This window comes from Prunus mume, linkage group LG2 (genome assembly GCF_029339155.1).
Source record: "Prunus mume cultivar Tortuosa linkage group LG2, ASM2933915v1, whole genome shotgun sequence".
In the NCBI taxonomy this organism is placed as follows: domain Eukaryota; kingdom Viridiplantae; phylum Streptophyta; class Magnoliopsida; order Rosales; family Rosaceae; genus Prunus; species Prunus mume.
Window position 1 is genome coordinate 33,339,871 of NC_142699.1, and position 27,189 is coordinate 33,367,059.

General features: G+C 38.3%; 1 protein-coding gene and 1 pseudogene across 1 annotated transcript; both read right to left on the reverse strand.

Annotated features, from left to right (window-relative positions):
- Window positions 1–8,945: 8,945 nt before the first annotated feature.
- Window positions 8,946–10,108, reverse strand: LOC148920099 (uncharacterized; annotated as a pseudogene).
- A 3,903-nt stretch (window positions 10,109–14,011) lies between these two features.
- LOC103323421 (WAT1-related protein At4g28040) lies at window positions 14,012–22,407 on the reverse strand. Its single transcript, XM_008225418.3, has 7 exons — window positions 22,226–22,407; window positions 22,065–22,133; window positions 21,833–21,949; window positions 15,003–15,231; window positions 14,763–14,921; window positions 14,393–14,541; window positions 14,012–14,266 (listed from the first exon to the last, which is right to left on the reverse strand). The coding sequence occupies exons 1-7, from the start codon at window positions 22,405–22,407 to the stop codon at window positions 14,059–14,061; spliced, it is 1,113 nt and encodes a 370-aa protein (XP_008223640.3). The 3' UTR covers window positions 14,012–14,058.
- Window positions 22,408–27,189: the final 4,782 nt, after the last annotated feature.

A 27,189-nucleotide genomic window follows, 5' to 3' on the forward strand; every position in this document is an offset into this window, starting at 1 on the left:
ATATATTCATAATGATGTTGAGAGATTAATTAAAAAATATACAAGCCATTAATAAATAATTTTGTGAGTAAAAGATTAAACAAAATTAAAGAGTGGTCAATGATTTTGGTGGTGTGAAAATTTTGAAGAAATATGTGGGTTTTATAGGGAAAATTGAATAGTACAAAAACTTTATTAAACGAAAGAAAATTGAAGTTAGTAGTAATTTTCAAAAATTTGTCATTGGTATTAATATCATGCTTGAGTAGTTGGAGCAGCTTCAATGAGTATGAGTATAACTTTTTAAAAACTAACAATTGGATGAGCAAAGGTTGGTTGAGTGCATGGGCATCGAGGAGTGAATAGGTATAGCAATTGTGTTGATGAGCAAGTAGATATAGCAGTTGCGCTGAGGAGAGTGAAGCAGTGCCTGAGAGGGGGTATGTGAGGTGCACTTGGGTGGGCTGAGGTATTAACGTTGGGCCATAAAAATCAAATCACATGGGCTATAGCCCAGGTTAGCATGTTCATAGGTCCGTCTCTGGTTTCTGAAAATAGGGTTTCTCTTTATCAACAAAGTTACTCTGAATTTGAGCTAGACGGGGATGACTTATGTGCCCAGTACTTCTCGGTTTTGCTTGGCCTTTGTGAGAAACCAGAATGATGTTGACTTAAAGATTTTGGGGAATTTTCAGCAGAAGAACTTTAATGTTATATATGATGTTGAAGGGGGAAATGTTGGATTTTCTCCCGCAGGATGTGCCTGAGCATGTACATTCAACTATAGCTTCTAGTTAAAAGTACTATATATGTGTATATATATATATATATATATATATATATATAAAATATACACACACACACATATATGATTGCTTAATTACAAGGAAAATTTGATTCAGCTATCTAATGTTAAGTCATTGTTGACAATGATTAATCAGTATTTTCATATCCCTACTTAATATGAAATAAAAACTAGGGAATATTGTCAATGGGTCTAGCCCAGTAGAAAAGGGTATTGATATGTAAACCATTGGTCTCAGGTTTGAACTCCCATGACACCTTGGTAGTGTGTGTGAAAACCACGGCGTCCTCCTTGTAGTTTAGACTATTTGTATTAAATAAAATAATAAATTTGGCTTTTCCCCTTTCAAATTTTTTTTTTCTTACTTTGGAAGCCATCCTTATTAATCTCTAAATAAAAAACTAGGGAAAATTAGAATTCCTTTTCCCATTTATTATATTTTTAGATTAAACACCTTTGGCTTTTGAATTTGGACTAGAGGACTTTGAGTTTGATCCACACCAACATTACATAATTAAGATGGTATGCATGCCATTATTTTCCTGTTATTTATAAAACAATTCTTATTTATTCGTTTCCAAATTTGACCCTTTGCTGATGAGAATGTTTTTTTTAGGCACATTAAAACGTTGTGACCTTCTTGATTTCTAATAATGGATTGGATCGCTAAAGTTATCTTCAATTTTTTTTTTTTTTATAAAAAATTACTAGGGACCAATCATCAAAAAAATTACTAGAGAACTTGATTTCTAATAATGAATTGGATCGCTAAAGTTATCTTCTTTTATATTTTAAATTACTATAATAGGTTCAAATGTACCTATGAGTTTTTTGGAGCGTTTGTTTTTGCGGTAATGCTACGGGCACCAACTAATTTACTAACATTTTAATACCAATTGATGTGTCACATGACATGGCAATCTATGTGAATTGCCACATCATCTATTTTAACTTGCTTTAATTTTTCTTTAATCTTTTATCAACTCAATTTTCTAATTAGCTTTTGAGTCCTGCTCAAGAACCACATGCAACGACTTCCTCCATCATCGCACCGATGCGACTACTATTGTATATCACCACCACCACAGTGCCGCCACCACCAGGTCCAATCATGAAACTTGAAAACTAACCATTCAGAGCCGCAAAACCTCCATTGACTTTCGATGATATGCAATCAACTCATTATTCTTCAAATGTATTATCTACTTTATGCCCATTAATAGGCTAATTAAATGAGGATTGAATCAACATAATTTGAAACGACCTGACCCAATTTTCACTTTGGAATCCGGGTCGAAACTGCTTAAATCGACACCTGTAAACGTGGGTCGTAAATGACTAAAATGTCTTGAAAACAGAACACAACCGAGGGACTCGATTCGTGGCTGCACCGATAATCTGTTGGCTGCCTACGCACTTTCGAGGATCAAGCAACACGTAGTTCTTTTCTCTGCTTCCGCACTGTAATCTGGTTTGTTTTACTGTAAACCTCACTCTAGGGCTAACATTTCTGGAGTATCCGGGACTCCGTTTTACGATCTGTCAAATACTATACGATCCTGGGAAAGTCTAGATTAACATACTTGGAATTAACTACGATCCAACGGTTCAAACGTATTGAACCCGGAAATCGCACAGTAGGCGAGATCCGTTCGGGGTTCAAACGATATCCGAATTAAGATCCGCAAAATCCCACGCGCTCGTGAGGACTAGGAGATCATTCTAGGACTGACTGTGGTCTCCACCCTACTGCTCACGTGCCGCCCACGCGCCGGCAGCGCGTGGTGCCTAAAGCGATAACGCTTCGCCGAAAAATCTCAACATCTCGGCTCAAGACTCCTATCCTAGGTAAAACACCCTATTTGGAGCCACTTTTGTTCTTGGACCTACCCCAAAAACTGGCCGGAAGTGGCCGGAATCTCAACCCGAAATTCGGCTAAACTTTGGATCCAAGATCGAGTTATCTACGCTAGAAATTTCTGAAATCCTACCCAACCAGCAGCTAGGGCTCGAGAAATAGATGAGTTTCCATACCTGGATCACTGGAAATGGTGGCCGGATGACGGAGAACGAGCCGGTGAAAGTTTACGAAAAAACTGTCGAACACCGCCTGTTTCGCGGCTGTTTCCGGTGACTATGGCGGCAGATAGAGGCGGCGAAGGGCTGAAGTTGGAAGAGGGAAGTTTGGTGGTTCGTCTGGCACTGGTCTTGCCTGAATCGGAGGTCGGAGCTGAGAGAAAACAGCTCCCAAAGTCGGCTCGTACCCTCCTTAAAACCAGAAAAATCTGGGTTTATAAAATCTGAACTTCGAAATATTTACGGTTATGCCACTGAACTTCTTTTGATCGTAACTCCTTCGTTACAATTCCGATTTGAGTCCACTACATGTCTACGAACTCGTTTCGTCGCGCTCTACGCAACGGTATAACTAAAATCCCCAAATTCCTTCCCGGTCAAAAAGTCAACTTTTAAACTAATAAAATATTCTAGGGGTATTTTTGTCTTTTTCTCAAATAAATTAATAATTAAATATTAATTTTGGGTTTGGGTTATTACATAATTCATGTGACCTAGGGCAAGTTTGACCTCTGTTCTTATTTCCACGTGGCGTCACCGGAGTGGTCGAGGAAATATTACTAAAAATAAAATTAAAAAAAATTAATTAACCTAAACATACTAAGTTTATATTTATATATTTAAAAAAAACTCTCTTATGACGAGTGTTCGTCGGAAAATGTCTATCTCGGCGAAATTTGACGGATTAGACCTTTCCCGACCAAATTGCGTCGGCAGAGGCAACTTTAGTCGGGAGATGTCTAATCCTGTTAATGGTCTAGCAGACTTGATGATCAGACTTGTTAAGCTATATTAGCTAATCAAACATATATTGTAATCTTGTATATTGAATCAAGAGCAAAGAGAAAGAGAGAGAGTAGAGACAGTAGCTATAGAGAGAGAAGCTAGAGAGAACAATCTGATATATTTTCTTAATCAGTTGGTAATTACATGAGAAAGTCTTCTATATAGCTACAGATAACAAACTAACTAACTACTACAGTAAGATTATGACAAGTGTCACAATCTAAAGCACTATATTCTAACATCCCCCCTCAAGAGCATGCTGTGAGGAACCAAGCATGAGATTGCAGCAATGAGTTTTGAAAGGAGGACCACTCAACCCTTTTGTAAGAATATCAGCAAACTGCTCTTGGGAAGACACAAACTGCACAGAGAGTTGTTTCTGTGATACTCTTTCGTGAACAAAATGCACGTCGATTTCTATGTGTTTGGTCTTTTGATGCTGAACAGGATTAAAGCATAAGGCAATGGCTGAGAGATTGTCACAAAAGAGGACAGGCACACTAGGTAGTGGAATGTGCAGAAATGCTAATAACTGTTTGATCCAATCCAATTCAGCTGAGGTAAATGATAAAGCTCGATATTCAGCTTCGGTTAATAATCTGGAAATAGTTTGTTGCTTTTAGAGGACCACGAAATTGGATTGTTACCCAAAAATACCACCAAACCAGTAGTAGATCTTCTGTCATTAGGGTCCCCTGCCCAATCAGCATCACTAAAGGCCTTTAATTGCAAATCTCCTCTAGTATATGAGATATCAAACTGCATTGTGCCCACTAGATATCGTAATATACGTTTAACTGTAGTAAAATGGGATACCATTGGATTCTGCATAAACTGACAGACTTGGTGCACAGAAAAGGCAATATCTGGCCTTGTGAAAGTTAAGTATTGTAGAGCCCCTACAATACTTCTATACAACTTAGGATTGGAATAAGGATCCTCATCCTCTTTGAGTAACCGGTTATCACACCCCAACCCTCGGATTTACAAAACCTTGGGTTAAGACGTGATTCACACCTTAATTATAGAATTTAATAAAAACTATAACTAAAATGTGAAAAAGACATTTAAATAAATAAAATAGATATTTCACATAAAATATTCAGCAGAAACGCGGAAACGATAACGTCTGAAACCATAAAAAATTTATATTATTTTACAAGTCAGAACTACTCGAAAGTTCATTAAAAGAGTAGCTCATTATTCATCCACAAACTATAATACACTCTATAGACATGCCAAAATCATCACAAGCTCTAGATTTCAGGTTCAGTACCTGCAAAATTTATTAGGGGGTGAGCAAAACCACAGCTCAGTAGGGACATAAACCTTTACACGGAAAATTGATATAATTAAATTAAGTGAAAAATAATCAAGCAACCAAATTTCACATTATTAGTAATAATGCATGAATGCTCTTCATCTAATCCCGTTAATTCATATAATTGGACAAGCAGACCTGCACGTCCCACACCATGCTTTTACCACTTGGTCCCGAATGCCCATTTATATGAACTCACCCACTTCAACTGTCCCATAATTCCCCTTTTGTTAGTCATCTTGTCTAACTCCATTTCGCCAGTCCCGAATCACCCAATAAAAATCATGTGCACTGTGGGATCCTTGAGACCTGGTACCTGCCAAGAGTTAGACTCAACTACACAAAAGACCATTCCCATTACCCTCTTTTTCAACCATTATTTTCTCAACCCAAGAACTCCAAATAATTTCCATGACATTATATAGTTCACATATCTCATAAAAACAATGTAATCATTTAAATATCACCAATGTACATATAATCATGCCCACATTGTTCAAACAGTTAAGAGTACGTAAATCAAACAGTACCATGTATAATATTATGCTCACAAAATTTAATTAAATCAATCTCTGAAAAGGCCCCCCCAAGAAACCCCTACCTTGACACCACAGCTTTTGTTAGAATTGTAAGACGACTCCCTAATTTCCACCGTATCCACACTCAAATTCTCTCTCTCACTAGTATTTCTCTTTCTTAACTCTTATGGTTTTCTCATTCAAACCATGCATGCCGTTTTCAAGATGTGTAAACATTTGTACATGCAACTCTCTATTTATACTAGAAATAAGGCGGCAACTATTAGTATATCATTGGTTGATATGTTTGGAGGTTGGAGATAAGTGCTAACATTTGGTTTTGAGATGATATTTTGATGAAGTAAAGCCAGCTAGCACTTGGATAGCAATGCAACAATCTTATATGTTTACACGTCCCTTAAGCAACTAAGAAATGGTGCCACCTCAAGCTTAAGTTATCCACCTCATGCTTCCTATATAATAATATAATAAAATATATACTATTACAAGCTATGCATGTAGCAAGCTAGGACGTTTGTGTCTTCTCTACATATTTAATATAATAATATATATATAATTATTAGAATGGTCAAACAACTATATATATAATCAAAATTATTAAATTTGCATTAAGTGAAGCAAATAAAACATAGACTTCCATAAAATAATTTATAATTTTAATACTTACCAAAATAAAATATTAACACTTTTAAGAATAAGGATTCTCACACCGGTTGTAAGGGAGACATGGGGTATCACATGGTTTAGCATCAAACATTTCAGATTTAACGAATAGATCTGCCACGTATTTGGTTTGTGAGAAAAACAAATCAGTGGCAGTTTTAGTGATTTGAATCCCTAAGAAATAATGGAGCAACCCTAAATCCTTGATATCAAACTCAATAGTAAAAGCACTAATAACTTGTATAATTGCACCAGAAGCACTGCCAGTTATAATGATGTCATCCACATAGAGGAGCAGAACCACAATCTCATGACCAACATGTTTAACAAACAATGATGAGTCAAAGTATGTGTTTTTAAAACCCAAAGAAGGAAGAAACTGAGTAAACAGGTCATTCCAGGCCCTAGGAGCCTGTTTTAGCCCATATAAGGATTTAAGCAGTTTACGCACAAAATGAGGATGAGATGGATCTTCAAAACCAGGAGGTTGAGACATTTAGACCTCTTCTTGTAGGATGCCATGAAAAAAATGCATTTTTGACATCTAATTGTCGAAGAGGCCAATTGAAATGGGCAACAAGAGTAAGAACTAACCTGACTGTGGTAGGCTTTACTGCAGGGCTAAAAGTCTCCCCATAATCCAATCCAGGTTCTTGACTGAAACCCTTAGCAACTAACCGTGCTTTGTGTCTGGCAATAGACCCATCTGAGTGTCTCTTAACCTTGAAAATCCAATTACATCCAACGAGGTTCTTATTTGCTGGCAATTAAACTAGACTACAAGTGCCTTGAGTATGTAAAGCATTAACTTCTTCTTTCATGGCCTGTAACCACACAGGGACTTTGATTGTAGACTTGTAACTAACTGGTTCAACCAAGGACATATCAGTTCCCCTAGAGTCCTGAACACTTGCTAAGAGAGCCTTATTTTTAATAATCCCACTCTTACTTCTAGTTTGCATGGGATGCAGATTGAGTGGAGGAATGGACAACACTACTTGTAAAGTATCAGGAGTAAAATCATGTGTTTCTTATCCAGAACTAGATTTGATGTCAGGTGCCACAGGGATCTGAGGAGAAGCTGGAATTGGAGTAGCAATGGACTAAGAATTTGGATAAACTTCAGGAAAATCGGAGGCAGAATGTGTTAAGGATATTGAGGCAGGTATATGTGATGGTGCAGGTGTAGGGATACTAGAAGTTGGAGGAGTAGAATCTGGAATGGATGTGACAACTACATTCTCGGTAGTAACAATAGGCATAGGACAATTGGAACTTGGACATGATTGTGTTGAAGTGAATGTGTTTGAATGTGTAGGCAATAAGTCTGTGTAGGGAAAATGGTGTTCATCAAAGATAACATGCCTAGGGATAAACATTCTCTTTGTAGGCACATGATAGCACAAATAGCCTTTATATTTGGTGGCATACCCAATAAACACACTCTTTGTAGTTTTGGCCTGCAATTTGGTGCTATTATATGGTTTGAGTAGAGGAAAACATGCACATCCGAAAATTCTAAGGTGAGTAAGGGTTGGATATGTCCCAAATAACATTTCAAAAGGAGATTTGTTATGAAGAACAGCAATAGGCATACGATTGATTAGATATGTGGCTGTTTGACAAGCATAGCACCAGAACTGAGATGGTAATTTGGCTGTTTGTAATAAGGTGATAGAGGTTTCAATGATATGCCTATGTTTCCTCTCAGCAACCTCATTTTGTTCAGGAGTAAGTGGACAAGAGAGGTGATGTGAAATGCCCTTTTTAAGAAGAAAATGTTTCAATTTGTTGTTGGTATACTCCCCCTCCCCCCCCCCCCAAGAAAAAATAGTTTGAAGAATTTGAATTGGATCAGAAAATTGAGTAACAACAAAGGAATAAAAGGCAACAAAGGTAGAGAACAAATCAGACTTGTTTATTAATGGAAAGATCCAGCAATATCTGGTACATTCATCTACAAAGATGGTGTAGTATCTATAATCATCAACTGATATACAGGGTGCAGGACCCCACAAATCAGTATGAATAGTTTCAAAAGGAGTTACAGACTTATTGAGATGTTGTGGAAAAGGTAGTTTGCTAAGTTTCCCTTCTATACATGTATGACACATCATAGGGGATGATGTTTTGTGGGCATGAACTTTTGCTTTATTCAACATGAGAGAAACAACATTATTGGTAGGATGACCTAACCTATGGTGCCACAGATTAGACTGAACAAGTTGGCCAAGAAATGCCTTAGCTTGAGAAGGCGTCTGTGAGTTTGAAGTGGACAAGGAATGGATAGGATATAGTTCATTATTGCACAAGCCTTTGTAAAGGATCCTCCTTGTGGATTTGTCCTGAATCCAAAAACAAAAGGCATCAAATATAAGCCAACAATTATTGTCAAGACAAAGTCGATGTATTGACAACATGTTCTGAGTTATTTGAGGAACATATAGCACATAGTTCAATTTTATTGGGGAAACTGATGTATGAATAGTAGAATGACCAACATGAGACACTTTGAAACCTTCACCACTTGCAGTATGAATTGTTTGATTTGTGGGATACGGTGAGGCCAGTGATAGATTAGTCAAATCAGCCGTCATATGATTGGTGGCACCGGAATCAGTGAGCCACACCGGAGAGGAACTCAAGAACAGGATGACTGAGAAGCAGAATTGAGCACTGTGTGCATGGCTTACAGAGAAGGTTGTGGAGTTTGAAACTATGAAGGTGTGAATGAGGAATGCTGAGGAGGAGCTTGATATGTAGTATACTGCAAATTCTATGGTTGCACAAGATAGGATGATCGTGGAGAATATGAAGCAGTGGTATGCATTCCAATATAGTTTGGACCCTTATCATTATAGAAGCAATACCAGGTGGTATGATTACTTCTACCACAGATGTGACATTTGGTTTTATCATGAGAAGCCCCACATAATGGTGCAGTGTGTCCCTCAAAGTTGCATAATTGATAGATTTGAATCATAGGTGCACAAGGACTTCCAAACTGTTGATCAGGTGATTGTCCAAGAACTCCAAGATTAGAGTTGGGAAGCACATGTGCCATAGGGGAAAACACTGGTCCAAAATTATAAAATCTAGATCCCTGAGTGAAGTTGCCTTTACCCTTGTTCTTGTTCCTATTATAAGGTGTAAAACCTCTAGTGGCCACTTGAGATTGACCAAGAGTCGGGGAGAAACTCTGAGGTTGAAAAGAGGCCCTTTTGTGTAAGTAGAACTCAGTATTAGCAATCATAGCTGTCATAAGAGGAATATTAACTGAATGTTCAACAATGATTTCCTCTGCAAGTAATCTGTGAGCGAAAATCTTCGGGAAATCACACTTTCACGCCCCCGTATAACACATCCGAAGGTGTTATACTCAGCAGGTAATCCATTCAAGGCAAGAATGACAATGTCTTCATCCGCAGAGTATACCCCAGCAGCAGAAAGATAGTCCCTAGCTTCTTTAATGCGATGAAGATATTGAGATATCAAATTAGAACCCTTTTTAATTGTTTGCAAATTAGATTTCATCTGATAAATGCTAGTTCGAGATACAGTGGAAAATTGTTCCTTTAGCCTAATCCACAGATCCTCGGAGCTAGTGCTACCAATCGCACAGGACATAGCAATAGGTGACAATGTTGCAGTGATCAATTGCATAATAGCTCTATCATGCATTTTCCATACTATATATTCATCAGTTGGAGAAGAAGAAATGATACCAGATTCATCAGAGGTCGAACCGTGTTGAGATGGACAAAGGATCGAACCATCAACATACCCCATGATTCCATTGCTTTCAAGCAAAAGTTGTATATGAAAGTTCCAATTGAGGTAGCTCGAATCATCCAGCCTGACATTAACAAACGTAGAAATGGAGGAAATAAGAGCCGTAATTGGAGATTGAAGCAACTGAAGTTACGAAGCAGTCACCATCGGGATTGCAAGATCAACTTGTGAGTGAGACAATACAACAAACACTTGTTGTGCAAGATTCAGAAAGGACGGATCAAGAAAGGAATATAGACACGAAACACTAGAAATTTTAGAAAGCAGAAAGGGGAGAGGACGAAGTATCGAATCAGAGAAAGACAACGAGCCGAATCAGAGAATGCGGAAGCAACAGAGGATCGAAAACTTCAAGCGTAAGCAACAATAGCGATTGATACCATATTAAGCTATATCAGCTGATCAAACATATACTGTAATCTTGTATATTGAATCAAGAGCAAAGAGAGAGAGAGAGAGAGAGAGAGAGAGAGAGAGTAGCTAGAGAGAGAGAAGCTAGAGAGAGAAGCTAGAGAGAACAATCTGATATATTTTCTTAATCAATTGGTAATTACATGAGAAAGTCTTCTATATAGCTACAGATAACAAACAAACTACTACAGTAAGATTATGACAAGTGTCACAATCTAAAGCACTATACTCTAACAAGACTTTCAAGGCCCATCTGTTGGACAACTGATATTTGCATTATGTTGCTGCATTGTCTTCATCTACATGGATTCGGTCAAACATAGTAGAACGGTAAAAAGGACCACACAACAACCAAAGCAAATAAACGTGGGTATGATGTTTTTTCTTGTTTCTCAAGGTGAAAATCTAAGTTATTTTCAGACCTAATTCAACATGTCAAGGTTTTCTTATGGAGGGAGCTTTTTTTAAAGGTTTTTTTTTATAAAAATAATAATAATTAAATAATGTATTTGAGGGGGTATTTTAATAAGGCCTATCTTGTATTTTAATAATTCAAAATTTTTTTAGGTCTACATTTAATAATTTTTTTGTTGCTGCAAAAATCACTTGAATTGGAAGGCTGTAAGAGCATGTCTAATGCAAGGGCAAGGGGCAAGGGGCTATGTGCTATTTTAGCCCTTCAAAATGGTACTATTCACAAAATATAGCCTCTCAAATTTTTTGTGATTCTAGTGGTGAGGGACTCTAAAACTCAAAACTTCTTCTTTTAGTTTATTATTATTTTATTGGTGATAAAAACACTTATTTTTCATCTTCATTGTGAAATGATAAGAAAAGATATCCAAGTGTTGGATTTTGAAGTATAGAGATGAGTTTATGTGAGAAGAAGATGAAGAAAGCCAATTTATTGAGGTTTGAATGTAGAAATGTAAAAAGGATAAAGAAGTAAAAATGTTTGGAGTATATATATAAAAAGGGTGAAAAAAGGCTGAACTAGCTGTCGGACTTAAAAAAAAGAGGCTGAACTTTAAAAATAAAAATGAAAAAACCTAAAAAGCCCAGCTACTAGCCGTTCTATTCCATTGTCATTGAGGGCGCCACGTGGCAGCTTCTCATAGGCCATTGCATTTGGAAAAGTCATCTTTTGCTACGCCCCTTTTTTTTCTTTTCAAAAGGTGACTGTGGGACCCACTCTTGTCTGGGTTAGTAGCACTTGGGCAAAACCAGCCCCTCATATTGGCCTGGGCCAAACACATGCATTAGAAAGTGTCTTTTTTCAATTGAGGCCAGATCCGGACCTAGCCTAGGTCAGTTCAATCCTATTAGACAGGCTCTAATAATTTGATTAATGGTAGTCATTTTACCGTTTATATGAAATCATTGTGTCCTAGTTGTTTCATCACAAGTGGTTTACAGTTTGTCAAATTTATGTTTGAAGATTATCTATGAATGAAGATTTGAAATATATAGACAGTTCATATAATTGAAATATGATGCAAAGTATAATTGAAACAAGATGGAAAGCGGATCCAACCATAATTCTATGAAATAACCTTTTGAGAAATTGAGAGACCCCTGAATAGAAAGAGACTCTTGTCCAAGAACGATACTACTAACAAGCTAACCTGGGCTATAGCCCAGGAGACTTGTTTTTTTTAAAGACTACAATAATACCCTAGCCTAGCCCCAATCTTATTAGCTAATCCCCACTAGGCTGGCTGACCAACCAAAAAAATAAAACCAACACTCTTATCGATCAGCTGCACCAGTTCCAAGGCTGCTTCTTCTCAACTCCACAGAGGTATTTTTCCTCCACCTTTGTATTGGGCTATTATTTTTTGGGGAATTCTAGTAACAATTATTCTAATTTGGAAAATTACTATTTTAAATATATATTATTTTAAATATATGTTATTTTAATAGCGGTATTGGATACGGGGTTTTTGAGAGATAAGACTCATTATGTCCCCTGTGTATTTTTTTGTTATTAATGAAATTCATTCGTACCACCGAGTTTTCAATAAGTTTGTACATAAGGTAAATTTAACCCACGTCATTTTCAAATCCTGGGTCCATCTCTGCTCTTGTCTCAACCCTTAGTTTTTCCTTTTTTGATAAATGCAATATTTTAAACTATTCTAATATATGAGGAAAAGGGGGTTCAAACTCGGGTGCAAAGGCACACTCTGAGCCAACTGGCCTAATTCACATTTGCTCTCCAGCATTTTTAATGAAACTTTAGTGGTACTTCATCATCTACATCAGCCGTAGTTATCTTCATCAACCTTAATTATCTCCATCAACTTAATCATGTCTGTCATCATAGGCTGTCTTCTTCATGTGCATAAAAGAAAGTTTAACTTCTATGTTGTACTTTTATTTTTCCCAGTTAGTGTTTTTTATTATAATGAGAGGGAGCTGCTGTATTTTATAAGAAAGGAGTACATGATGATCATTTTGCACTCATTCCTTACTTTTATTTTTTAAATCTCATATTATTTATGCAAATTTCAATAAGGCTCTTTATGAAAAATTCTTTATAAAAAAAAAAATAATAGCTATTTTGCACTTTGTCAATACACACAATTATTCTTTCAATCCTTTGAATAGACATATAGACATGGTACCTTATCCAGGTTAACCCCCGAATATTTCATTGGTGTACACATTGGCGGACCTGTTAAGGAGCAAGGAGGTGTGAATGTCTTTGTCTTTTTACTTTCATTTATTTTTATATTATTCCATTTACTTAAGTTTACAATGTAAATAAGGAATTACCCCCCATTTGGATTCAAATAAAAATACTAGAAAATCAAATTCCCCCCAAATCAAAATTTGAAAAATCGGTTTTAGTGCAAAATACGATATAGGCTAAAAATGATAGCTCATTAAGTCAATATATACTTCATAATAAAATCCCATAAAATCAAGTTTTCTTATTTGATGTGTAAGGAATAACAGCTGCCAAAAATTATCTTGAGAAAATGATTATTCCGAAAAACCATTTTTCATACTTAGTCAATATTTTTACATAAAATAATTTTTTATGTATGATATGAATGCATGAAGGGACCTAAGGTCAATCTAGGTAAAAAGCCTTAGATCCAATCCACAAAGAGTTTTTAACCTTTTAAAATTGCACCTTTGCTAAAAAATAAATGGGTCCGCTCGTGAGTGTACAGTACAGAGGTGATCCACGCGGTGCATGCATGTTTCCGGCTGCCACTAAATCATGCCTTAGTTGCTAGAAAACCAACTAGATTGTGTAATGCTAATTTATACTTAGTAAATGACATCAAATACTGTATGGTAAAGATACATGAAACTAGAGGAGGTTGAAACTCAAGTGTGACGGTAAGTGGAGAAATGAGTTAAGATTAGGATTGATCGAGGTTTTATTCCATCCATTGTAAAAAAGACAAAAAAAAAAAGGAGGTTGAATAAAATCTCTTGTCAAATATTGATAAGAGAAAGAAACTTCAAATAGCCATAACCAAATCCATAGGGAATTCAAACTGAAAACCTAGTAAGAAATTATAGTAAGTCCAAATTTAGGGATGGTGAAAGTGACAAGCCATGTTACAAGCGGTTGCGTTTTGGCCACAATTAAAGGAACACGAGAATCACAAGTCCTTAGTGGTTTTTTTTTTTGGACGAAACACAAGTACTTAGTTTAATTATAATAGTTAAGGTAATTTTTGTGGCAGAAGTGGTTCTTCCAGATCAATTTTACAGCTCGTCTTCTCTGAAGAGTCATCAATGAAGACTTCTATAGTTTTCGGCTGATCAGAAGGCTGCTCCGAATCTTCCTCTTGTTTCATCTTTTTGGGGTCTTTGGCTTTGCCCCATATCACAATATATAAGCCAATTATCACAGCAATAGCTCCCACCAAGCTGAAATTGAAGGATACGTTTGAAAATTGAAGGATTCGTTTGAACCAAAGGAGGAAACTTTCTTGAAAATTGAAGGATACGTTTGAAAATTAAATATAGCTGAAATTGTGAAAAATAATGTATTACCTTCCCAAATATAATTCTTCATGTAGAAACAGACCAGCTACAATGGTCGTAATAACTGTACATAGGGGGCTGAACATGGCAACGTAGAGTGGACCTTTTTCTGATATACACCAGGTTTGTATGAAAAAGGACACAGCAGCATAAAATCCCTGTTAAGTTAAAAGTTCCAAAAGCAGCAATGTAGATGAGAACCTCGGATTAGTACTTGTTAGTGCATTTAATTTAAACAGATATGTTCAAGTGCGGACGTGAGCATGTTCGGACAGTCCGCACTTGAACTGACATGTTTACTTAAGTACCTAGAAAATCCACACACTAAAGATTTCTATTGTTTTAACAAAAGCAAAAGTTTGGAGAACTGGCTACTTACTGCATATACTAAACTTCCAAGTTCAAGAACTGAATGCAGATGCCATACTTGTAGGTCATGCTCCAAAGCAAGACAAACTATTGCTGATTGTATAGTTGCCAAGAAAGACATCCAGAAAGCTGAATATAGGTGGTCTGGACAACACGCTGAAACTGGGACCTATTTGCAAATTGAACACAATTCTGTATAATTTTGATTGCTTGAATTATATATCATGAATCAGAAGTTGGTGAGAATTACCTGCAGAATCACCCAAGTTGACGCAAAAACACTGTATAAAAATAGAAATAGACAACCCAGCTTCAAATTCTCACCCGCCATGTCAAGGAGAGATTTTGAGGGTTCAAACTCTGTGTTCAATAACTTTGTGCCTTTGATAAATGTCATGTAAATGGCTCCCCCAACACAGATGATTGTCCCTACTATCTTGGCATTACTTCTTACGCTTCTCAGATTAACTTTCTCGAATCTACAATAGAATAAAACAAATTCAGATCAAGTTCAGTCACTAATTTCTAACTTCTCGGCCTAAATAACCTCGCTTACTTAATTTGACAACCAAAAAGAACCCTTGCTTACTTAATTTGCTTTCAATTATTTTATTCAAAGTTTCTGTTAGAATCATGATTAGCAAGGGGTGGAGCCAGAAAACTCCAAATATAACGTTTTTAAACAGAATCACTCCAACAAGCACTGATTGTCAAAGTCTCTCGAAAGGAGAGGGGGTGTCTAGGGTTTCCTGAGGCGGCTAGGGCTTCCGTGTGTAGCAGCTTTATGCAATTTTGCTAAGGCTAATCCCCGATGAGCCTTCTTCCTCATCAGTTTGAACATATCGTGCGGAATCACTGTGGTTGTAGTGGGCTTTTTTGTTGCCTTGCGGGGGAGGGTTTGGCAAGCGTGGGCAGCATAGGTTGTGGTGGCTTGAAGCATGGAGGATCTAGAGAAGCAGTTTGGCAATCATCTACGGTTGGTCAGAATGTGAAGGGGGTGGGATTCAGATTGAAGCAGGGATGGAATCGATCTTATGTGGGGTTCACGTTTCTGTTTCGTGGCAAGGGTTATGACTTCTAAGACGGTATACTTTAACGAGTTTGTGGGTTTTTTGATAATTTATGGCATGGGGGAGATGGAGTTTCGATAAAAAATATTGATGAACAGAAGTTTCTGATCAGATTTGCAAGCAGACGGGACATGCTTCGTGTTTTGGATATGGAGCCTTGGTCTTATAAGGAACATCTGGTACTCTTATCTGAAATGCAACTTGGGAAGGACATGCGGGAGGTGGATGCATCCATGGCATCCTTTTGGGTGAAGATGCATGGTGTCCCGTTGCTAAATATGACCACTATGGTGGCCAGAAAAATTGGTTATGTACTAGGGCAGGAGCTAGAAGTTGACCACACAAAGGAGGAAGAATGTATAGGGCGGTTCTTAGGCGTTCGCATTTGTTTGGATGTGCGGCAATCACTTATGCGTGGTACGTTCGTTGAGTTGCCTGAAGAGGGTGCAACTTGGGTGGACTTTCGCTATGAATTTTTGCCAAATATTGCTTTCTTTGTAGAGGGGGACATCCCAGTCGTATTTGTGTTGAGAAACTGGCTTCGGCGGCTAGTTCTCAAAATATGTAGGATTAGATGATGGCTTTTGCAGGACCAGAGGCAAGCGAGGACTTGAAGGGTGAAAATTCCGACTCTATGGACGGAAAGAGTCTTCTGATTCTAGCCCTTGGGTCTCTGGGGACATTGTTGATGGTCATATGCGTAGGCGCAGGTCTTATGTTCTAAGGAGTATATGGAAAGGTACGGGGGTGGCAAAGCTTATTGCAGTGATTGGCGGGTAAGACAAGGGGCTGAGTAGGGGGAGATGTTGAGGATACGGCACCATCCCTCTGCAAGTCCATATCCGGAGATTCTAATCTAGCTAGGAGAATTCATGCAGTAAGGAAAGCAAAAGAATGGAGTAGGCAGATACGGGAGGCTGGAATTTTAGGGCCACATGGTATCACTGAGGCATCACCCACGAACTTTGCTGAGCCTCCTCTACCTCATGGTGGTGCATTTCAAATTTCTATCAAAAGTGGGATTTCTTTTGATTTGAATGCGGCGGCCGTGGTGGAGGAAGGGTCCATAGTGCAAAGAACAACACAGGAGTACTTAGCTGTTGTAAGAGGGGATTTGGGTTTTCCATTTGAGGCGTTGACTCACGGGTCTGATCCTTTTAATCTGGGGCCACTGATATTTGGGCAACCTGATATTTCTACGACAGGTGGCGTAGGCTCTCAGAGCAAGAGGGGAAGAGAAAAAGAGGAGAGCGGCAGAATGGATAAACGGAGGTGTGCTGGTAATCGATTGGCATCAGATTGTGTTGGGGCATGTAATATGGGATCTCGAAGGGAGTTAACTTTTGACGATACTCTAATTCAAGAAGCGAAGACCAACTTTAGGTCTCCATGTACGCCATGAGGATCATTGTCTGGAACTGTCAGGGTATTGGGAGTGTTCCGATAGTTTCGAGTCTTAAGAAGTAAGGCTCCAAACTCCCGACATAGTGGTTCTTTTATAAACAAAAAATCAAAGTCACCGCTATGGTTATTTGAAGCAATAGATTGGTATGCAATATATGCATGCTATTGAACCCTGGGGCTTAAGTCGGGGATTATGTTTATTCTGGAAGGAGATGTCATAGGTTGTATTACTCAAGTATGTTGCTTTTTATTTTTATTTTTTATTGAGGTTGTGATCAAGGATGAGGAGAATGGTACCAAGTGGCATTTCTTTGCGGTGTATTCAAGTACTGATGAGTGAATGCGTAAATCCTAATGGCAAATATTACATGATAAGATGGCCCGATGTCAGGAGGCCTGCCTACTTATGGGAGATTTCAATGATATTTTGGATGTAACTGAGAAATGTAGTGGGCTGCCCCCAATGGAATGAAGCTTGCATGATTTTTCAATATTTGCAGCTACTAGTCACTTGTTAGATCTGGGATACGTGTGTCATCCGTTTACTTGGAGGAACAGACGGTAGGAGGGTGGAATTATGGAACGCTTGGATAGAGGATTTGGGAAGGATCAATGGGTTACACTGTATCCATCGGCTACGGTGCATCATGTGGTGGTGTCGGGCTCTGACCACGTGTTACTCTTATTACAAACCCAAGGCCCATGCCGGAAATGGTATAAAAGATTTATTTTTGATCTGCACTGGGGGGATTCAGTGGGGTGTCCAAAATTGGTATAAGAGAGATGGAGCAGATGGATTCCGGGGTCAAGGGGTCTACAGATTTCAAGGAAATTATGCTGGGTAAGAAAAGGGATATTGGATTGGAGAAGAAGAGAATGGAGGAGTTCCAAGGCTACTATTGCACTCTTACAACAACAACTCAAAGTTACTTATATGGCTCCTGACTTCGATTGTGATGAGGTCTTGCAGTTGGAGAGTAGCCTTAAAGGGGCATTGCGAGAGGAAGAGGTATATTGGAAACTTAAATCTCGAGTCCAATGGCTTAATGAACTAGAGAAGAACACAAAGTTTTTTCACTCTATGATGTTTGCTCGACGACGAGCAAATAAGATGGTGGGCTTAGAAGATTTTGCAGGACAGAGGTGCATTGAAAGCGAAATTAAACCACTAATTATCTCTTATTTTCAGGAAATTTTTACCACGTGCTCCCCCACGAATATAAAGTCTATTACTGATTGTGTTCAACCAAAGGTGACCACGCAGCAGAATTCTTGTTTGGCACGGCAAATTTCCTCTAAGGAGATTTGGCTGGCAGTGAAATTCTTAAATCCTACAAAGTCGCTGGGTCTAGATGGTTTCACAGGGAAATTCTTTCAATAGTATTGGGACTTAGTTGGTGAGGATTTTATTGGAATGGTCCAGAGTTTTTTTTTCACTCGGGGAGGCTTCATGGAACTCTTAACCATACGTATCTCGTCTTGATCTCGAAGATTGCTACACCAAGGAAGATGCCACAATAGAGACCAATTGTTTTATGCAATTTGGTGTATAAAATTATATCCAAGATTTTAACAGCCATGCTCAAAGCGATGGCTCCCTGAGATCATTATTCTCAATTAATCTGCCTTTATTGAAGATCGATTAATTACAGACAATATTTTGATTGTACATGAGATACTTCACTCGCTTAAGAAGGGTAGAATGGGGAGATATAGTTTGGCATTGAAATTAGATATGACAAAAGCTTATGACTGGGTTGAATGGCCATTTGTAGAGCTTATGATGAGAAGGTTGGGATTTGATTCTATCTTTCAAGGTTGGGTAATGGAATGCATTTCTACTTTTACATATAGCGTGATTGTTAATGGTAAGGCTAAATGACATATTACACCTTCCCGGGGTCTTCGTCAGGGCGATCCTCTATCTCCTTTTTTATTTATGTTATGTGCTAAGGGCTTGTCAGCTATGATTAAGAAGCATGAAGAGATGGGTGCCTTGCAGGGATTGCATCCTCAAGGAGTTAGTATTTCACATTTGTTCTTCACCGATGACTTGGTTATATTTCGCAAAGCTGATGAACAGGAGGCTAGATGGTTGAAAAATATTTTAGTATGCTATGAGAAGGGATCAAGTCAATGTATTAATTTTGATAAAAGTTCCCTCTTGTTTGGGAAGAAATGTCATGCGTGTGTCCGTAAGCAGGTGTGAGAAATCTTACAGGTACAACAAAATGATGGTTTCGGACGATATTTAGGACTCAATGCTGATTTTGGTGCGACAAAACAGCAGGTCTTTGAGGAGGTACCCAACAAAATTAATGCCAAACTTATGGGTTGGTTTGAACAATACTTATATGAAGCGGGGAATGAAGTTTTGATCAAAGCAGTAGCTATGACTATGCCTAATTATGCTATGTCCTGTTTTAAGTTACCCATTAATTTATGCAAGGAGATTGAAAGGGAGATCATTAATTACTGGTGGAAGGGGCACAAGGAGAATAAGGTATCCACTGGGTTGGATGGCAACGTCTCTGTATGATGAAAGAGGCAGGGGTTTTGGGTTTTCAAGATCTTAGATGCTTCAACCTGGCCATGCTTGCAAAAATTGGCTAGCGGATTATCAAACACTCGGATTCATTGCTGGCTACTACCTTCCGGGACAAGTATTTTAGGTCTTCAGATTTTATGAAAGTTGTTAGTGGCCGTGGGACGTCGTGGGGGTGGAAAGGTATTTTGCAAGGATGGAAAATATTGGAGGCAGGCATGAGATGGCATATAGGCAATGGACAACAAGTTCGTATTTGTCTGGATAACTGGGTGCCCAAACCTTCTACTTTCAAGATTTACTCTAGACACCCAAATATGCCTATGTTGGTGCAAGGGCTTATTGACGATCAAACGAAGATGTGGAATCGAGATCTTATTTTGCGTTGTTTCAATAGTGTGGAAGCCCAGACTATATTATCCTTACCTCTTAGCAGGTGGGGTTGTGATGACAAACTAGTGTAGCAATTTACTGCGCATGGTGGTTACTCAGTTTGTACTGGCTATGAACTTGCTCTAAATTAACGGAAAAATGGTGAGTTGGAGGGGAAAGCTGAAGGAGATTGCAGCCATGGAAATTATCAGAAGAATTTCTAAAAGAGCATATGGAGATTGCAAGTGCCGCCAAAACTACGAGCATTTGTTTGGAGGGGCTGTCGAAATGCATTAGCAGTAAAAGGGAATTTGTGTCTTGCTCGTATGATGTTGATAATACCTACGCCCTCTGTGACTATGAAGGGGGGAATCTCATGTGCATATTTTCTTTAAATGTGAGCATGCTAGAGTTTTTTGGTTTGAAAGTTCCTTATAGCTTGATGTCTCACAATTGATTGTAGAGGAGTTTAGCGAGTGCTGGGAAAGCATATTAAAGAAGTATGAGAAGCATGTGAACTCTCAAGAAATTTTACATGTTGTGGTTTTTGGGCTGTGGAGTTTATGGAAAACAAGAAACAGTGCGGTGTTTGAAGGGACTATTACTAACCCTACAATTATGGTGATAAGTCTCCAAGCTCAGGTGCAGGAGTATAGGGTAGCCCAAATGTCGACCAAACCATTGATTAACGAGCTGCACTGTCCTCAAGATTGTGCTCAAAGTGTGCCTAATTCGTGGACTAAGCCAGCGCATGGCTGGGTCAAGGCTAATTGTGACAGAGCTTGGTTGAAGCAAACGCAAAAGGGTGGGGCTGGCTAGGTTATTAGAGACACTTATGGCTGGCTAGTGCAGGCAAGGGGTGTATGGGGATTATGGGGTAGTATGGCCTTGATGATGGAGGCGAAGGCTATAAGAGAAGCTTTGCTTGCTTGCGTCAAAGGTCGATTGTTGTGTGTGGAGATTAAATCTGACTCAATGTAATTGATCCAAATGCTCAAAGGTGAGCATCAAGCAGATGTTGTGGTGGAAGCTATTGTGTTTGACATTAAGATGCTTGCTGGCAAGCTCCAACATGTTGTTTTTTTAGCTACTCCCCGTCAATGTAATAAGGCAGCGCATGAGGTTGCGGCCTTTGTGTCTAGAGTAGATGGTAACCACGTTTGGGACCAAGTGTCGCCTGAGTGGATTTTTGATATTTTAGCTAGTGATGTAAACCTTGCTATTCGTCTTTAATGAAACTCTCTTCGTTTGGAAATAAAAACAAAAAAAACCTATAAATATGTCAACTTTGGGGCCACTACATGAATTTTTGTTTCAATATTTTCCTGAATGTGCTACAAAACCTTAGAATGGTACTAGGGTTAGGTATTAAGTTGGATGACATTTTTTTTTTTGTCTTTTTACACAATAATAAAACTTAAGAGCTTAATGATTTAAGTATTGGGGTGAACAAACAAAAGTGTGGGGTTTAAATAAAAAAACTCTTAGGGAAATGCTAGGGAGACTACATTTATAGACCATATTGTGTCTCTGATAGAGCTTAGACCCATTATATTTGGTGGACTCCACATACATTAGAAAGGTGATACATAAATGTGTTATATATAGGTTGAATATGGCATGATTTTAAGAAACAAATGATAAATTAAAAAATGGTTACTAAGGTAATAACTCAATTTAGCCGCTTACCCAACAACTGTGGCCAGTACAAAGGTGATTGCAGGAACCAGATTAGCCATTGCACTTGCTATTGTTGAAGAGGCTAAATACAGGCCCTCAAAGTAAGCATTCTGATTTGCAGTCACTCTGCGTATGAAAAATTATGTCACTGATTTTCAGCATCATAAGCTCCACAACAAATCCTAGTTATACGAGTTACTAGCAACTCTAAAACAGTATAATAAATCATTAGATACTTTACCCAATAAGAGAGGACAGAAATATTAAACAAAAGCCCTTTAATCCCAAGGAAGCTCTATATGGATTTCTCCTGCCAAAAAAAATCAAGTATATATTTATATGAGAGAGAGAGAGAGAGAGAGAGAGAGAGAGAGAGAGAGAGAGAGAGAGAGACGAAATTACCATTTGGCGAAGCAAGCAAAAGGAGCCAGGAGCAAACTGCCTATAGCTTGCCTGTACACCACAAACACCCTAGGGCTCGTTCCTTGTACCAAAGCAACTCTAGTGAATAGAGCAAGCCCTGCATAGACGCTTTGCATTCCGATCATAGCCACCACCGCCTTGTAATCCTCCATCCCACCCATGCTTTTTACCTGCAAAAAGCTTTACACCAAAGTGCTCATTGATAAAACTACTTTTCCATCATATATATATATATATATAAGTACTACATTTGCTGATTATCTATCTAATACAGATGGATTCCATATACATTAGTGAGGTCTACTTTTATTAGAAAGATGGTCAACAAATACATAAATTTGCAATTAATGGAGCCAATATGCATGCATGGGGCATTGAAGTCCATTTCGAACTATAATATTAATTATAGAAAGCTAGACTGTACTGCTTACATAATTTCTAACTTATACTATTTGTGGTGTAAAATCAAATATGACTTCAGTTCTTTGGCCTATATCCATTTCATCTTCTTAAAATACCCTTCTTTATTACACACGGGTTATTTCTTTTTTTGTTATTTCCTTTATGAGCATATTGCTAGTAATGTATATCATTTAAAATTCAAAATAAATTTGCATTTACATATTTGAATTTCTAATATGGAGAAATTGCAGTTATTATTTCTTCCAACTCATAGTATAAGAAAAAGAAGGTTTTTGAAAGAGATTTTCTATTTAAACCATGCACTTCTCTTTGTTCACCACAATACTTAAATCATTAAGCTGTAAATTTTATTATTGTGTAAAAAGACAAAAAAGGTCATCCAACTTAATAATTAACCCTAGTACATCTATACCACACACCCTACCACTCTTCATATTAAGTTTTAGAAACCTCCTTCCAACTTCCTGTTTACAAACTCTCTCTCTCTCTCTCTCTCTCTCAACAATACCCAAGTGTTAGAATTCCAGTTATAGTTCTTGGAGAGAGGTAAAGCTGTTCTCTTTCTCTAGAAAGTATTAAATTTCTAATTTGGGATTTCATTTGTTTGTGTTTTTTTTGCTGGGAACAAAGAAAATTGTGGTTTTTTTTTCTTTTTTCAGTTTGAGGTGTATTTAAGGGTAGTTTGGGAAGATAGTGAGGTTTTCTTAGAAATTGTGAAAATTTTAATTAAAAGTTTGGGTGAACTTAGAACATGGGGTGAACTAAGAGAAGTGTGGAGTTTAAATAGAAAATCTCTTTTGAAATAATGCCCATTCAGTTGTTCAATTAACATGACCACAATTAAATACATAAGGTTAAAATTAATAGAGTCGAGATAGAGTCCCTTCAGTGTCTTGTTAGGGTTAAGGAAATAGGGTTTTGGTCTACCATCACAACCTTCTATGTGGAGTGGGCACTGGTTTGGCCGCCGAAGTTTCTTATTGGCTGCGTGGTGTGCTGGAGTTGGGTTTCTCATCACCTGCAGGGTTTTTCATCGTCTGTAGGGTTTCCCATCGTTTGGTGGTAGAGTTGGTGCTAGTTTGGTTGACAAGGTTTGAGTTTTTCTTCTCAAGGTTTGGTTTGGTAGTCTCGATGTGAGTTTCTTCTCAAAGTATGGGTTGCAGATTACTTTTTCTGAGGCTAATGGATCCCATCAATGGGATTACACAGGGGCTTAACAGATCTCGAATGCAAAGGCTATCGAAGTTGTTGTTCTTGATGATCTCGATGGCCTAAAAGCGACTCGCTTTCTCTTGGTAGGGTGGTTGCTGACGACTAAAGACTATCACAAGGATTCCTTGGTAGGCACGCTGAAGCTTATTTGGCATACACGGGAGGAGTTCTCTTTTGTTACCTTGGAGGATTCTAACGTCTACTATTTTCTTTCAAGAGTGATGAGGGGATCACCATGGACTTTTGATAAGGCATTGATCCCCATACTGTTCCGTTGGACTTACAAAATTTATGGGTTGGGGTTAGGGATATTCCACCTCTTTTCCTTACTCCAACAATGGGAGAAAAAATTGGGAATTTTCTGGGAACCTTTGTTATTGTAGATAAAGGACTTAATGGTGATTATTTGGGGAGTTTCATGTGCATCTGAGTGGGTTTAAAGGTGATGAAACCTTTGAAACGTTGTGGTACTCTAAGACTTGTACCAGATGAACTTACCAAACCCTACAAAATAGAATATGAAAGAATTCCTTTTTTTGGTCTATTTTGTGGTAGGTTAGATCACGTCGGGTCTGTGTGTGAATTCAAATATTCGGGGGTTATTGACAAAGAGCAATATTGGAGGTGGAAGACGTAGATAAAGGACATCTTTTGTATTCGAGTTCCAAATGGTTTGATAGGAAGAAGCTTGGGTTTGCGTGAGGAGTTGCATAGCCAGGAGGTGGTTTCAGGGATTCATGTTTCACATGTAGCGACTGTTCATTCACACCATGTGGCCTTTGCTGCTCGAATGATATCTCATTGGATTCAGATGATACCCTGCACAGAGTCTCGAGGGTCCCTCTCTAAGAAGAGAAGGTTGACATCTGATTCTGTCGGGGAAAAAACTTATTATGGAGAATCTGATGTTACTAATGTGTTTTGTGATGTTCCTATGACAATAAGTTCGAGATTGAGGTACGAGAAATAGATTATAGGGGCCCAAACTATAGAGGTGGTGCCGGATAACATGCTAGATAAATGCACCGGTCATACGCACAATATGAACTCACTTCCCCCTAGTTGTCACAAAGGTTCTTCTTCATATGGAAAAACAGGGTTCAAGAGGAGAAGGGGAGTACATCCTCGAGGTTTTTCAAAAATGAACGGTTTGGGGCAATGAGGTAATTCTGTTGGGGAGGCTACAATGGCTGGTATGGCTTGCAAATCCGTGATAGGTCCCGGGAAATAGGCCTATCACGAGAATTGACGATCCTCTGTTGGAATGTGTTTGGTTTGGGCAATCCACGTACATTTCGCACTCTAAGGTTCTTCCTTAGAGCTAAACAACCCCGGGTTATTTTTCTGAAGGAGACTAAGAAGACGACCCGTCAAATGGAGGTAGTATAAAGACAGTTAGGAATGAAAGGGTGTTTCAGTATGGGTCATGTTGGAATGTCTGGAGGTTTGGCTATACTTTCGCAGGACGGGGTTACTATTTCCCTTCGGTCCTACTCAAAAGGTCATATTGATGTCTTTATTGAAGGGGTGGAGTAAATAGGATTCAGGTTTATAGGGTTTTAAGGTCATTATGAAACGAATCTTCAAAAGCATTCTTGGGAGCTATTGCCCAAGTTGGGTGGAAATGGCAGTGGACTATGGGTAGTTGGTGGAAATTTTAATGAGATCCTCTAGGAAAGCGAATACTGGAGAAGAAGGTTTAGACCTATGTCACAGATCGGTGAGTTTGGCAAGGCTATTGATAATTGTGGCTTGAAGGTGATCAATTATAGGAGGTACAAGTTTACATGGACAAATAGATGGCAAGGTGAATGGAATGTAAAGCTTCAGTTAAATAGGGTAGTGGCTAATGATGAGATGTTGTTGGCCTTTTCAGATGTGCGTACTCATCATATTAATTCCTTTGTGTCTGACCATTTACCTATTTTACTTATCTTTGGAGTGAGTAATACTGGAACGAGACATTAGCGTTCTGTGTTTGAAGAGATGTGGACTACTATTGATGGTTGTTAGGAAACAATAACCCAGGCTTGGGGAGGTGAGGGTGGCATAGTGGTTGACAACATTATGTCATGTAAGACTTCTCTATAGTCTTGGAACATGGAAAAGGTTGGACTTATTCCCAGGCAAATTCGCAGTGTGCAAGATAAGTTAGACATTGTATAGGGTTGTGACTTGACCCCACATGCCACCCAATATCAGTGTCAGTTGACTAATGAGTTGGATGTTTTGCTAGTGCAAGAGGAAACTTTGTGGCGGCAAAGGTCTCGTATAGTGTGGTTAAAATCTGGTGACAAGAATACAAAGTTTTTCCATGCTCATGCAAAGCCCAGTGGGCGCAGGAATTTTTTTAAGTAATTTGAAGGGGAAAAGTCAAATTTATTATTTTATTTAATACAAATAGTTTAAACTACAAGGAGGATGTCGCGGTTCTCACACACATTACCAAGGTGCCATGAGAGTTCGAATCTGAGATCATTGGTTTACATATCAATATCATTTTCCATTGGGCTAGACCCCATTGACAATGTTCCCTAGTTTCTATTCCAGAATAAATAGGGATATAAAAATAATACTGATTGATCATTGTCAACAACGACTTAACATTAGATAGCTGAATCAAACTTTCCTTGTAATTAAGCAACCAACAGTAAACCATAAGCAAGCTGACTTCATTAATAGAAACTGACATTCATGGCACATGATTAGGTATCAAAAGCACTAATATTGATGTGCCTAATAGCTAACAACCAAGACTATGCACGCCCATTGTGTTATTAGGCACTAATAGTGCCTTTAGCCGCCCCATATTGTGCAACAAATGTCAGTGGCTATAGTTTCTTGTAGTGATTGAGAATGGAAAACACGCGCGGCACAAACATGGTGATTATTGAAAGTTATGCGATTAACCTTTGGTAGAGGGATTGCATGTGGTTGCTGGTAGTAGAGACTTGACTTCAACTCTGTGAGTATACTAATGAAGAAGGTGGCTTTTGGTATCTCTATTTGCCAAAACAGAGTCCTTCTCCACAGAAAAGAGGATTAGGCCTCGCCAATTAGAGAAACCAATAATGAAATACCTGAACAAGGAGGAAATGGTAATTCCCATGAATATTGACAAGCTAGGCTTCCTTAATCAGAAGTATTTATCTTCCTCCTAGAAGCATACTCTTTTCTTTCTTTATATATATATATATATATGCTTTGATTAAACACTCTTTTGATTTGCTTTGACGTTCCCCTTTAATCTGTTTGCAACACATCCAAGAATTTCAGCAACGAGTAACGTAGTCCTGCAAGCTTCGACT